Source organism: Ambystoma mexicanum, chromosome 12 (assembly GCF_040938575.1).
Source record: "Ambystoma mexicanum isolate Mex_15411 chromosome 12, UKY_AmexF1_1, whole genome shotgun sequence".
Taxonomy (NCBI): Eukaryota; Metazoa; Chordata; class Amphibia; order Caudata; family Ambystomatidae; genus Ambystoma; species Ambystoma mexicanum.
The window spans coordinates 160,600,610-160,615,726 of record NC_090936.1 but is presented as its reverse complement, the minus strand read 5'-3'; the positions used below and the strand labels follow the sequence as shown (position 1 = coordinate 160,615,726).

Sequence of the window (15,117 nt, the reverse complement as noted above, 5' to 3'; positions counted from 1 at the left end):
CTGAAGTCTAGCTAAAACCAATATAGGTAAGGCAGCACAGTGGCAAGGCTTCGACTCAGGAAGGGGGCGAGAGGGTCAAGGGCTGCAATGAGTTCACACAGGACACCACTAATAATTCCAGTTAGACAAGTGAGAACAAAATATTCAATGATTTAACAGGCCTTTGAAATTCACACCAAGCACATTAAACCTCTAGGCAAATATTGTTACTATAAAATAGATGTATACATTCACCATTAGAAGGAAGCAGCATGGGATTCAATAACCAGTGCAAAACTGGTTAAGTAGTCAGATGCAAGAAATTCAGTAAAGACTCTAGAAAAACCACAGACTAGGTTGCTGAACACTCAATCACAGACTACACGATAGGCCTAGGAAGGGATCCATGATCAGGCCTCCACCGACTAAAGTCAGGGAAGAGTTAGATAGGGACAGCCACATAACCATGTTGAGGGCAGGAGGAAAGGAACAGGCAACAAATACGTGTACAGGCACGTTATAGATGACTTCTATCGGTGTATAGTGATAGCATCGAATGCAAAAGCCTCGAAAAAAAAAGTGCATTGAAAAAAAAATGTCCTACATTTTTTTTTTAATGGGGGGTCCCCCGATCCCTGTTTTATTACCCCCTTAATACCCATTTTAATAAAAAATAAAACATCTTTACCTACAAAAAAAATCATTTTTTCGAGGCTTTTGCATTCGATGCATTGTATTCGATGGAATCACTGGATACTCTATCATATCATGTTAACTTACCCCCTGAATCGGATTTCTCCAGAGGCCATTGCAGAGGTTCCGGATTCCATTGGGGACATAATCTTCTGTGCTTAATCCCATTGAGAGAGGAAATGGGGTCGCAGGTGCAAATATCTTTCGGAAATCACATTCAGAAGCGAGATTAAGTTCCAGTTGGTCGCTGTGCTTGATAATTGTTTCCAGGCACCTTCCAGCTGAACACCCAGGTACTGGAAAGATGAAGACTTCTGGGGAGCAGGCCACCTTAGGACACCTCCAGGGAACGAAGAAGACAGATTGCAACAGGAGTCAGCATGGTCAACAGGTGAAGGGCAATCTTCAATGGCCAAGCAAAGGAACAGGCACAGCACAGCTTCAGTTGCTTCAAGAAGACTGGAAATGCAGGAACAGGCATCTTGTAGTACAAGCTACAAATTCCAAAGATGCACTCCGGACGACGACAGCTGCAGCGAGGTAGCCCAGGAGAACGATTGTCTGTCCACCGGTTGGTCCAGGGGCACTTCCGAAGGCTCAGACGGCACAGATCCTCAAGCAGGGGTCGAGACTGGTTGTTTCTACCTGTCTAGAGGTTGAAGCACTAACAAAGGCCTTCTGGAGATCAGGACAGAGGAGCAAGGCTTCACTGTGACTGCACTGGAATTAATGCTGGTCAGATGCAGGTGTTGCCCTTGGGTCATCAGCGGGCTGCTCTTCGTTGTAGGGGCGTTGGCTCCATGGTTGATCTGTTAAATGGGTGTAGGAGGGGCCTCCTTTTATCCAGAATTTAGACTGAGAGCTTACCTAAGCCCACCAATGGCAAGGATCTACCCCATTCAAACTGGTAGTGGCTATTCAATCATGGATAGCCACTGGTCACAACACCTTCCCAACAACATACATTCAGGCACCAGGATGTTGGGTCTGGGACTGTTGTGTATTCGGACCAGACAGTCCCAGACCCAGTCATCCTGGCTCACATACAAACACGCCTCCTAGCCTGGGAAAGCAGATCTTTCCCCAGGAAAGGTTTCTCCATATATGGCAATTCTGGACCCAAGAGAGCAGGAAGCAGGCCAAAGAACAATATAGCCAAAGACAAGCAAAGACCTTGTGTCATGGCCTTCTTACGGTGCTAGCCATCTTTAGTAGCCATTTGCGGCTGCAAAATGCAAAATGTCATGAGTAAAAAGCAATGAACACAGTAGAAACATATCTGCTGCCAGGAGCTCATCATAGGCATAATGGAAAAGCAACCAGAAAGTCATTACAGAAAAAGGTATTAGGATACAAAGTATCCAAGCGCTCTATAAAAGGTAATGTGCGCAATTGTAACAATACAAGAAATCCACAAAAAAACCTAAGGGCACATTACAAGTTTGCCGGTCTGGAATTAACGTGACAGTAATTCTGTTAACCAGCATGTTTCCGGATGGGCAAGCGGCAAGTTTGCCGGTGGGGCACCTGATTTACCTTCAGCTCAGAGCTGGAAGCCAGACACTCCAACAGCAAAAAACAGCTGGCATTACCGGCACAGGTGCCAGTTCCGGTAATACCAGAACCCCGCCCTATAGGACTCCATGTAATGGGTATCAAGCACCCTTGCCGCCACTTGTAATCTGGCGGTAATTCCGGCAGACCAAGTGGCGGTAACGGTATTAATGTTTGGTGGTTATCGGCGGGATACCACCAAACTCGTAATGACCCCCCCATAGTCTCTCAGCACTTATCTTATGGACTGATCAGTTTCCCCATAAGAATGAGCAAAAAGACAAGGGAAGTAAAGCAGAAGGACTTGCCTACCTCTAAAAAGTCTGGTCAGAAGTCTAAAAGCAAAAAGAAGGGGTGTCCGACAGAAGTCCATCAGGGAAAGCAGCATAAAGAAAATATTTCCTAAAAGTGATAACTTGCTAACATGTTTTTGAGTGTTGATGGTGCCAATATTTTAATTGTTTACGTCTCTTTACGTTTTGACGAACTGTGAACTCCCCTGGGTGCTCCCTTGGTTTAATGATCCATTTTCCCAGGCCATACATTTTTTAAGTTAATGTTTGGAGTGTAAGATTTGTTTTAACTAGGCACAATCTGGTGGTGGACTGGTGCTCTTCACCAAATGGGTATCATAAATTATCCATCACTTCTTTTAGAGTCTTAAAGCATCACCTCTTTTAAAATTGTACTGTGGCTTAAAGGCCATTTCAGCATCTAGTTCATCCCCTAGCGGAGTGCTTCTGACTGCACAAAGGTCTCTGACCAACCAGCTACCAGGGAGTACGTTGCATATCACTTTGTTTTTAGTGTCTTGGGTTTGATTTTTATATAAGTGAGGCATCGGCTCTGCTATTGAACGCGCAAAAGCCACCTGTTACACAACTTGTGTTTGCCCATCCATGGGAGCTTGTGGTTACAGGATGGGCAGATTTTAAATGCAGTCTGTTTCAATAAGCCCAGGCGAAGAAAACATGGGCGTTGACATGGACAGAAATGTGTACCTGCCTCCCCTGCGCCATGACCAATGTACTCCATGAAAGGTTATGCTGTAGCTTATCTTTTCTCCACTGGATGACCGAAAAAACGATCTGAAGAGCACGCCATCTCTGCAGCATTGTGGCTAGCAATGACACAGTATATGTTGACGGTATCACTGACCACCCCTTTCAATGTCTAAAGCTTCAATTTAGCAAAGGGCAATAATATGGTTCATCCACAAGATGGCAGAAGAGGCAACACATTTAAATCATTGCAAAGGAATACATATATATGGGTTTCTTGCTTTGCCAAAATGGATTAAGTGGTGAAATTGTGCATAGTATTTTAATTAGATATCAGGTAAAGCCATGGTCGACTTAAAGGAAATTAAAAAAATACTCAATTGGCCAGGTATTTTTACCTTACTCTGGGAAAATATCAACAAATGTTACAACATGGATAGTACCGATTGTGATTTCCAGCCCTTCATTACACTGAAGCAATGCAAAACTTGCTAAACAGGAAAAAGTCCGTAGAGGTGTAGTTTTCTATTGGTCTATTACGTGGGGGAGGCTGCATGCCAAATAATTTAAGTGATACAAATGAAAATGAAGACCTTTATTTTACAAGTATCTCATATGTACTCTTCGCTGTTAATCTCCCATCTACTACAGTTACTGAGAGCACTTTTTTATCGTTCAAATCGCCCATAAATGTAGACAGTGGTTTTGCTCAAAACTATTTGATACCTGTCATACAGTGTCAAACTACTTATGACCAGAAAGGACATTTTATCCCCTACTTTACAACTGCTCTCTTGCCTCTTCTCTCTGTCAATGACTATCACGAATGTAAAAGAAATCTTGCCCACCCTCCCTGCGATGTTCCCCACATACTCCTGTCTCCCCAACTTTCACTCTGCAAAACCACGCTGCTCCCCAACGCAACTCAAATCTAACCCCTCTGAAATCTCCTTCTTGCTGACCCCAGCCATAATTCACAACCTTGGGGTGCTCTTTCACAGAGAACTGAAACTACCAGTGCATCACAGCCACTACAGCAGAATCAACCTCAAACGTTAGAATTGGATAAATCTGCCCATACCTTATGCTCCACTCCACTAAAACCCTCCACTCTCGTGCTCAGCAAACTGGACTACTACATGACCTTACTTCTAGATCTACCCCCTTACTCTTTCTCCACTCAACCAAAGCCACAACTGCTACACACACCCTTTTAACTTACACAGATGATGGAATAGGATCGGCTCAGTGAACCTTAAATTTACTTCCCTAAAAAGGATTGTGATGGACCTCCGCCCACCCCCATCATTTGTCAGCACGTTGGAGTTTAACCATGGTTGGCCCTGCTTGCTAAAAATTGAAATTCACCTACTGTTGTTCTGGCTGGTTAATCTTCTGTTTTTTTGGTAATAATACATTATCTTTGAAATACCAGATTGACGTGTTCTCCACTTTAATATTAAAACCTTAATACCAAAGAAACTTTGTGGATTCGTTTCACAAACACCAATTCTTTTGTATGTGGCTGGCGCTGATGCTGCTTTAAATATCGGCCACTCAAACTGGTTCTACACTGAGCTGCCAGGTTGGTGTCTGTAGGGAGGAAGTCTGATTGGATTTTCCTATAATGGTTGGATTGAACTGGCTTCTTCTGGAGTCTCAAATCTTGTTTAAATTAGCTTGTATTGTTTACAAGGATGTGGTCCTAAGTAGGCCTCCTAATTTAGGCTGATAAACTTGTGATTTCTGGAGGATGTAAAACTACATGTAGTAATGCTAATCATCATTTAAATAAACCCAAATTGCTGAAAACTAATACTGCAAGGCAAATGTTTTCTATTGCTTTACTTGGTCTTTGTGTGTAGATACACTATGCAAACCATACATTGAAATGATCGGAGCCCATTTGAAATTTGTTCTGGTATCAAATAGCACAAACGGCTTGACAACTGAAACTTTTCGCGCTTGGGCAAAATTTTTGTACAATCATTATTAAAAAGTGTGTTTTACGGTGTGGGTATCATAATGTTAACAAGTGAAGCGAACATTTTAATAGAGAGGTCTGTTTTTACAAACAATAAAAAAAGATAATTTCCAAAAAAGGTGGTGTTCAAACTCCACTCGACGACTATCCTCATTCGTAAGCCGTTCCTTTCCCACTTGCCAAGCTAATAGAGTGAGAATGGAGCCAGCAGAAGCATAGATGATCATTAACCTATCCCCATAGGTCACCATGAACCTGGTTAAGGCAAAATCTTGAGCATGGGCAAACGCCATACTGTGGGGTGAGTCTCGAGGTGCAGCTACTTTCGCTTTAGGTATAGGTACATCAATGTTAAGGGGAAAAAAGTAAATCAAGCAGGTCACTCAACGAGATACTTGGGAAAAGGGTGCATCATGTGACTGGCAATTTTGCAACGGTCTATGACGGGTATTGTAAAGCTAATTAATTGTGGTTTGAGGACTTCCTCACTCACTTTATCTAGTAACTAAAGCAAATCAAATTCTTTCAATTTCAATATGCACAAAACACTCCCCCCTTATTGGATAATCGGGTAGCATTTAGATAGCTTAGATCAAACGAACTGTAGATGCCAGACATCACTAAAAAATATTCCCCAATCCCTTCTTACCAAGGCCCGTCTTCATTGGGCCTCCATTTCTCTACAATCTGTGCCTCCACCTATACTACTTTTCAAAGCAATTTGTGGAATGTCTGCTTTCTATTAGTTGTCTTTAATCATCTCACAGCGATTCTCAAGACCATATGTGCTTCTATTTAAACGTCCAACCTATTTGTGTGTGCTCTGGTTCCTTACTACAAAACTCTAATTTTCTCATACTCATCAATGTATAGTTCCAATAAATCCTCTTGCTTTCTTAGTGTTTGGGCCTGTTGGGGATAGAAAGGACAATGTCCATAACCCATTCTCAAGCCAGGGCATCACCAAGCTTACCCTTTACCAGACGTCTGCTTCCAAGCATAGGGACCCTTTCACCCGTTGACTATACATTCACAACAGAGCTTGTGTTATCTCACAGACCGGGCCAAGGAACACTGCTGTTTTGGAATGGTTAACTGTATTTTGATGATGTACAGCCCCATTCTACTCAAACTCAGCTACCTGCACGGAGCAGTCTTTCTAAACTGAACCGTCAGACCGTGTGACGCAAACGAGTTCGCACAGGGGTCGCCAGGTACGCCAGGACCCAAAATCAGCGAAGGAGAAGAGGTAAGTCTATGTATGCGTGCATGCGTAGGTTTTAAAATTGGGGGAATCATGGGTGGGGAAGGGGCAGAAGCATGAAACCCCCCAATTCTGAGATAATCCCACCAGAGGTAGGGAGGGCGGTGAGGTAATGTGTTTTTTCCATTGTTTCTGGGCTGCATATATTACATTTTTTTTTAAAGCATTTAATCCTATTTTTATGCATTTTTTGACGAAAAGCCCAAGGTGCAGCAACAGGTGTGTCTTTTTGGAAGTTTTTCAACTTATTAATTTTTTCATTTTTATTTTGAATTGTGCATTTTTACAGGTATCCCATTTTTTCAGCTGCTCGGCTCCCTACCTTAGTGAGTATGAAGAGGCTTTCTGTAACCTGCATTTGATATATATCATTATTGATTCAGGCAGATGCCTTTATGAGATTACCTATCATGATTTGGTGAGGCAGGTGCTAGATTGCCTAGCATGTTTTGTGAGGTTGCCTATCATGACCTGGTGAGGCAGGTAGTTGGTTTTTAAGGCGACTGATTTCTTGGACAAAGTTTATCAGCCTTAGTCTTGACTTGAGGTAGAGGCAAATTACATTAATGGTTTATTGCATTCTAAGCGTGTTGCGTATAGAGATGATTATTCTTCTTGATTACATATTTTTATAATAAAAATGTTTTTTATATGAGAGTGAGTGACATTCATTGAGTGCTCATTACCGAGTGATGTCAGTGACGATCCTGAACATGAATATTAAGTGTGGGGTATCTATTTGAACTACTGTGTATTGATGTGTTATACAAGCTACATGGCTTTTAATACACACCAAGGATTAATGGATGGTGTGAGCAGTGGACAATTAATATAAATATAGGTGACATTGGTAAACCCTCCTGTGTTGGCAATTGAGAGCAGCAGCCTCAATTGCAGGGGTTGTTGCCTGCTCTCATCTCGGTTGCCTACACCTACCAAAGCCCCTGCTGCGGAGGCCATTGGCACTCCCCTGGGAGCGGCTGCAAGGCTCTGGAGGTAGGGGTGATAAAAATGTCAACATTACTGACCACATCAACTCTCATCACCCTTAACTTTCATTTTCTGCTATGACAGAAACCAATATCTCCCTTCCTGACTCTGCTACACTAGCAGCTCTGAAAGGGGCCCCTAGGGGTCCCTCGCGATATGGAAACAAGGCAATAACCATACACGAAAGGATGCGCCAGACACGAGGTTCAAATTCCCAATGCTAGGGTTTATTGCAAGCAAAAATAGTCCCAATCGGCCAACTGTGGTCTCACGCCCCGCGACGTGAGTTTTCTAGACCTCGAGGGACGCAAGAGAGCGAATTACATACATCAGTTACATATATACAAAATGCATATCATACAATCAGCTATGTCATGTTTAACACCCCCCTTTATGAAGTTTCTTTGAACTCGGGATGACGATGGACATTTCTGACGGGTATGCCAATTATGACACTTTCGATGTCTATTCTAGTAACAATGTGCAATTAGAAAGTGCGGAGGCATCTTCTAGTTGTTGAACAGAACACAGTGGTTCTGTTCTTGGAAGCAAGCTGCACACGGCGGAAGAGTCACATTCCAAGCTTTGCTATCTATGAGGTACTATTTGTGTCCTGGGAGCCGACACGCTCTAAAGGGTTTTGCGAAGGGGGGGCCGTAAGAAGAGCATAATTCAAGCCTTTAGCTGCTTTATTCTAACATATTCTACCACAGTACGAGACTGGCTGGCAGCTGTGAAATGATTAAATGCCCTGCAGCTCTCCTTCAAGGCTACAGAGAGGGAGCGTGGGCATTCCTTTCTGGGCTACTCATGAGGTGCAACATTCTTCCACTCTCCCCGACCTGTTGCGAAGGGCGGTGGTGTGGGGTTTCTTATCAATAAGGCCCTCAACATTGTCCCTCTACCATCAACTCTTCTTTAGAATATGCCACTATTAAACTTCTCGCTCCTACTCATCTCACTGTTCCGAGACTCTCAATCCATTGGTCTGCTCAACTCCTCCTTCCCTAATCTGACCAGTCTTGAGTCACTTGCTACCGGCATCCCCATCGTTACGCTCGGCGGCTTTCACCTTCCCAAACACCCTGGACCCTTTTCCTTGAATTTACCTCCCTCCTAACTGACCGCTCGCTCCAAGACAAGCCTCCCAGCGTGGTGGTAACTCCCTTGACCTGGTCTCTCTCACTAATTCACTCTCCTTCTCGGACCCCTCCATTGACCCCTCTCTCCCTCTGGTCACTCCATTCTTTACTTTAACATCTCAGTCTCTCCACCTTCTACTCCTTATCTGCCCTCTTCAATAACTAAGAAGAAACACAGGCAGAACTCTCTTACCCATTTCCCTGAGGATGCGAGGACCTCTCTCCGGTCTTTCCCCTATTCATGCTTCTTCCATTGACAGTGCTTTCTCGGATGTTCACTATGCACTTATGACACCATTTGACCAACACCATTCTGCTCACAGTCACACCTCTCCAGCCCCATCCTCACACTTGGATCACCTCAGGAATTCAGATCCTCAAAACAAACATGCAGTGTGACATACGACGCTGGTACAAATTACGGGCACCAAATTCTCTAGCTGCCATAACCTCTGCACTGGACTCTGCTAAGTCCTCCTACTTCGCAAACCTAATCTCCTCACATTGCAATGACCCCGGAAACTTTCGTCTACCCTTCAATCTTTGTTTACACCTCCCAAGCCAATATCCATCACCTCCTCCCTTTCTGCTAATTACTTTGTTCACTACTTTTCCTCCAAAATTATTTGACTCGCAGCCCTCTTTCTCACCCTACCCAACCCAACCATAATTCTGTTCACCGCCTCTCCCCATATCTCTTCTATCAACTTCTCCCCTAACTAACCTATTAAAGTAGCACCCATCTTTCGCAGTGTCGACCCATCTTGCACTCCTATAAACCCCCTTTCTCCATAAATGGTCATTGGTTTAATCTCAATCACTCATCTCTGCTCCTTATCCCTCTTCCTCTGCTGGACGCTTGCCTGCCTCCTTCAAATCTTCAACAGTCTTACCTCTATTGAAGAAACCCTCTGTAAACCGAAGCTTTCCAGCAAACTATCGCCCAGTTTGTCTCCTTCCCCATTATTCAGAAGTTCTTGAGCATGCGGTCTTCAACTGGATCAGCAAGTACCTTGAGGATAATGGCCTTGGAGATCCACTTCAATCTGGCTTCTATAGTAAACACTCCACCGAGACTGCAGTCATGCAGCTTTCCAACTTTCTAAGGTATGCAGTGATAGAATTGTGACAAAAATGTCGCCTGTGCAAAAAATTGCGGCAAAAATGTGGTGGTTTGACCTGGTAAAGGTGTACCCCATTATCCTATTTAAGGTGAGTGGGGGTGTCCCCTGCTTCCCTTAAAAGGTATAATGGGTCCGGGGCTGGTGGGGGTTTCAACCCATATCCTTTACATGGATTGCGGCGGCAAAACCACAGCCTTTTTACCATGATATTTTGCGTCCACGGCCATTTTTGCCGCGATTTTAACACATGGAACCCTTTCTAATGCTCACCCTTCCAAACACTTATATACTTATCCTATTGAACCTTTCTGCCGCTTTTAACATGGTCGACCACTCCTCTCTCCTACTCTCTCAGGGAGCTTGAGTTTCGCAAATTAGCTGTTGCCTGGATTGCTTCCTAACTGGAAGGTCGATCCTTTAAAACCTCTTGGAACTTGCAAACCTCTGGCCCCACCCCTTTCCCTGTCTGCGTCCATGGACCTCTGCTCCTCAACCTCTATACATCTGCCCTAGGAAGACATCTGTCATCCTATGGCGTTCACCATCACCTTTTTATTAACGAGTCAAATATTTTTCCCTGTTCTCTTCTTCACCCAGCCATCTTGGAACAGACAACAAACTGTCTAACTGAAATTTGTCACTGGATGGCTGCTGGTGCCTTATGCAGACCTTTCCAAAGATGGAAGTAATTTTTCTCCTGCCTTTTAATGCTATCTCTACCCTCTCCATCTCCATCCCACCTGACCTTTTTACCCCCTCACCCAATACTCGCAACTTTAGGTATCTCTTCGATAGCTACCTATGACTGCTAGTGATTCATCACTATCGCTGCCTCAGTGGCTCAGGTTTGCCCCCCTCAATCTTCAGAAAATTCATCCTTTTCTTACTAGCCACTCCACAAAAACTAATTTTCACTCATGTGCACCGCAAACTTGACTAATGCTCAGGCCTACCCCTGGGTCTTCCTCTCGATAAAGTCCTTAACTTGCTACCCACACTCTGTAACCTACCCAGATTCTCCCCCACTTCTACATACCAATAACATGCTGATTGGCTCTCTTCACAACCGCTCTCTTTGCATGTCCCTTCCCATAGCCTACAAAGTTATCAGTGGTCTTGTGCCTCACTACCTGTCTCATTGTATCTCAGTTTACTCACCATCTTGTTTGCGCCAATCCTCTACACTCTACCTCACTGTCCCATACCCTCAATGTGTCTCCTCTCGTGTTTCACCCTAATCACCCCACTCCAGTGGAACCCATTGCCCATAACAATCAAAGCCATCCTGTTAGGCAAGACTGAATGCAGTAACCCTGCGGGGGACTACAACAGCCCTGTCCTCCTGGTAATAGGTAACCCACCTATTGGTATAGGTCTGTACTACACAAGTTGGTAGAGTGACTGAGAAGCAAGATTTATCTCAAGGGGTAAATGTGAGATGTAGACAGGTAACACTGAGATTCACAATTACAAGTACACTAATAACACTTACTCTCAAGGTTTTCTAGTAAAATAATTATTTAACGGTCAGTTTTAAATGAGCCTTCTTTAGAAAGGGCAATATGCAACAGTAGAAATACACTTCCTCAGATTTAATATAAGCAAGTAGATACCCTTTTGGGATGCCTCACACACACACACACTTCCGACACCCTGAGGTGACTTCAATTACTAGGACAATGTTTGGCATTTACATATCACTTTTTGTACTTAATGTAACACTGAGGTTGTGGAAAAGAAAAAGGTTAACAGAGACTCATAGCATGTGATTACTTTTCAATTTCCCAATGAAGTCTAGATAAGATCTTTCCCAGCAATACAAGTTAAACTTATGTACCACCTATGAGGGACAGTTAGAACCAAAGTCAATGGGTCAGAAGGGTCCGCAGGGAGCCAGTACAGCCAAAGTCAATTTGAACAAGGTCTGTGGAGCTGAGGCACTTCTTTAGATAGCACACAAGTCTTGCAGGTTCTTAGAGAGTTTGTAGTAAAAATAATCACTGTTGGGCCACAAGCTGTAAGGCTTGTGAAGGGCAGAGCTGACATCAACACCGCAAAAAGCAGGTACTAAAGAGGTAAGTACCCCTTAGTCAAGACAGTACCTTAGGTTTGAAGAAGAGGATCCAGCTGGCTTCTATTCTGTTTGCAGTCTTGCATATCCTGGGTTCCTGGGCCTTCGTCGTGGGGACAAGAGGGAGGATGTCTGGAGGACTCCTGCACTGCAGTTTGAAGGTCGGTGGCGGCTGCGGACTCTTTCCAATTCAGCGGGACTTCGCAGTTTCAGCTACCGGTCAATAGCACCACTGCGGTTCTTGGAAACTTAATGGGCTTCCCTTACTTCTGTGGTCCAACACTCTGGTGAGGTGGATCAGGCTTGGGTTGCCCTGCTTGGGAGGGTCCTGAGGATCTTCCTGGAGCTTGGGTCCGGCTTAAAGACGTTGCACTCGATTCAGGTTTTCCTGACCCCTAGCACTTGGTTCCAGCAGCAGCAAAGAAGTACAGCCAGCAGGGAGAGGTTTTCCAGCAAAGTTAGTCTTGGGATTAGTTGGTCCCACCAACCCAAGGGAAGAAGACGTCCATTCCGGGCTTCTCTAGTCGATACGAAATTGGAGCTTCAGCACTGCAGCAGGGTTTCACTGAGCAGTTCAACGGTCCAGGAGGGTGCAAGCTTCTCTTCCAGTTTCCTTCATCAGATATTTCGTCCAGTGGGCGACTCTGCCTTCTGTTCAAGAGACCTCATCTGTTATGCAGGTGTCTCCCATTCATGCTCATTCTAGCTGTCACTCACACAGCAGGGTGGCTGTTCTGTAAGGATAGCCAATCAGCACTGGGTGCATTCAGGTAACCAAGGACAGGGAGTTTCGGGTACCTCCCTTGCTTCCTGCCCTGCCAAACACACTGGAGCCTGAGGCGGGTTTCAGCATTGAAGCCCGCCAAAGGCAAAACAAACAAAAGGGTTAAACCCGGTTTGGCGCACATAGTAAAACCAAAGAAAGACCTCATAAGCAAGAAATGGCGAAAAAAAGACTGGGCCATTTTGACAAAATGGGCCCCAGTGGGTGCATTACTGCAGCTGAGGATTCAGGCTGCGGTAAAAACGCACAACGGTAGGAAAATTAAACCACTGTCACCAGCCATTTAAAGTTGAGGGTAACATAAAAAATGTTACATGAGTAGGAAAAGGGGCTACTAAGTAACACCCCAATATTTCCACATACGATTGGGGGTACTGGACAGAGGGAAAACAGGCAAGTAAAGTCAATTTCACTTTACTACTCTTGGGAAGAGTAGTTCACCCAAGAGAAGGTAGTTAAACCTTATGAGAAATCCAAAGCACTTCTCTGTGGCACTGCACTGAGGGTGCTGTGTGACACAATACAAAAGTAGATGCCCAGGAGTTTGTCAGACTTCAAAACCAAAGAAACAGAGTCCAAATCAGATCAAAAATACATGAGGGTGAGAAAGGGGTCTCACTCACTCCGTAAAAGTCCTAAAGTCTAGCAAAAGAGCTGAGAATTATCCCTAACACAGCCCAACAGTGGATCTCTTCAAAGCTTGGCTTAAAATTCACTTACTTGTTAAAGAGGAAGTTCAAACCTCAACCTGACCCCACCACAGCCTCCAGTGACGCTTAATAATGTAATTTTATAGATTTTGTTAGTACTCCTCTTTAGTTCGAAGCACTTGCCACTTAAACCTTTAACTTTGTATGTTGTTTTTCTTACATAGATTTTGTTTGTTTTCTACCTGGATATGGCCCACTTTTTTGCACTCTCAAACTGGTTCAACATATTTTCTCATCTTTATGCTATTGTACAGGTACCCTTCATAGGAATGCCTCCACCATCTGTAAATGTGTTACTGCAAGTCATTTCTGTTCAAAATTAACATCGCTGTTCAAATAAATAACAAAAAAAATTGCATTTCATTTAGAAAAAATCTATTTGCCAACATCTTGTTCTGTACATTATTTTTGCGTAATTTGTGACAATTTACTTTTAAAATAGGGCTGTTTAAATGCAAAAACCATCAAACTGTTTGGACGTACCTCTTTACTATCCTTCTCGATAGGCTGAATCACACTGAGGTCCTGGTGAGATCCGACCATAGCACTACTCATACTTTTATTCCGCACATGACCCTTTTTAAAGGGCAGCTTGACTCCTGGCTGAACGTCTTTTGTAGGGGATGTTGGTGACGTAGACAGTACTAATGTTTTCAAAGCAGCAACTTCAGCTTGAAGTACATCAATCTTTATAAAAAAATAAAAAGATGAATACTCAAAATGCAGGCACACATTTTAGACTGGACTAAAAACAATGACTGTGCCATCACATAGCAAAAGTAGAAGAAACCCAATAAGTAAGAAAACGTTTTTTTACCAGTCAGGGTGGCTCTCCAGACTGCATATCCCATACGGCTTAAAATGTTTTATACCTTTACATGGCCAGTGAAGGCACACAGAATATTTAGCACTTACTTACCAAATATTCCAAACAACAAACCCCTACATATGATCAAAAGGAAGGCCAAAGACCACACAATGGCTCTGTCACTTTAAGGGAACTAGAGTGCTGGTGTGGGAGCGGCTTCCATAAGTCAGTGCATTGACAGCTGCCATTTGATTTGTCATACTCGGCCTAGCTATAGCCATCTCTGAAAGATGGTGAGGCTGTGCCGGGACACCGATTAATGCGGGATCAATACCCTTGATAGGGAATTATTGTCACAGGATAAACAACACTCCTCCAGCATGGGACCCTCGCCTGATGAATTAGTTTTAGGACCACTTCTTTGTAGTGTAAGCCACTGGAAGCAGGCGCTCCTTGTGAGATTACTAATACAGTTAAGGTGTGAGAAAGACTTATTTGCAACTAGACATTTCCCCTCAAGTCCCTTTACTCTACAGTTGCAAATTTGGAAGAACAGCCTAGGCTAAAATCCAAGGCAGCAAGGTGTTAAAAGGTGCAATCTAACACATTTAAAGCACTCGATAGCGGAATATACACAACATATTAGTGAAAATAGGTCTACAAATCACTGTGGAGGAAAAAAGGCATCATAGAAACACAGAGAAACTGTCAAACAGAGTTCTGTTGTCGGTCGTGATTGTGCCAGTCGGTGCCCTTACAGAAAGCAAGATGACCAGTTTATGGTTGGGAATGTCCTAAAGGACAGTTTATTCTAAATCAAATAAACTTTTCCCCATTGATTTCAATGCTTGCAGTGTAACAAGCACACTAGATACGATTTTTAAGTGGGAGCATTTTTGTACCTATTATTTTTTGTTTTTTAAAGTTTGGAGTAAGGAATGTTTAAGGTCATGAAAAAAAGTTTTTTCGATGGGGATATTTTTAGGCAAGTACGTTCTTGTTTTATAAATCTT

The 15,117-nt window shown here is 43.6% G+C and overlaps 1 protein-coding gene across 2 annotated transcripts in view; it reads right to left on the bottom strand.

Moving 5' to 3' along the window:
* RAB3IP (RAB3A interacting protein) overlaps window positions 1-15,117 on the bottom strand; it is a 328,509-nt gene that overhangs the window by 85,620 nt on the left and 227,772 nt on the right. For both annotated transcript variants that reach the window (XM_069628233.1, XM_069628234.1), the window contains exon 6: window positions 13,780-13,983. In XM_069628233.1, the coding sequence (XP_069484334.1) occupies window positions 13,780-13,983 (204 nt within the window). The remainder of the gene's footprint in view (window positions 1-13,779; window positions 13,984-15,117) is intronic.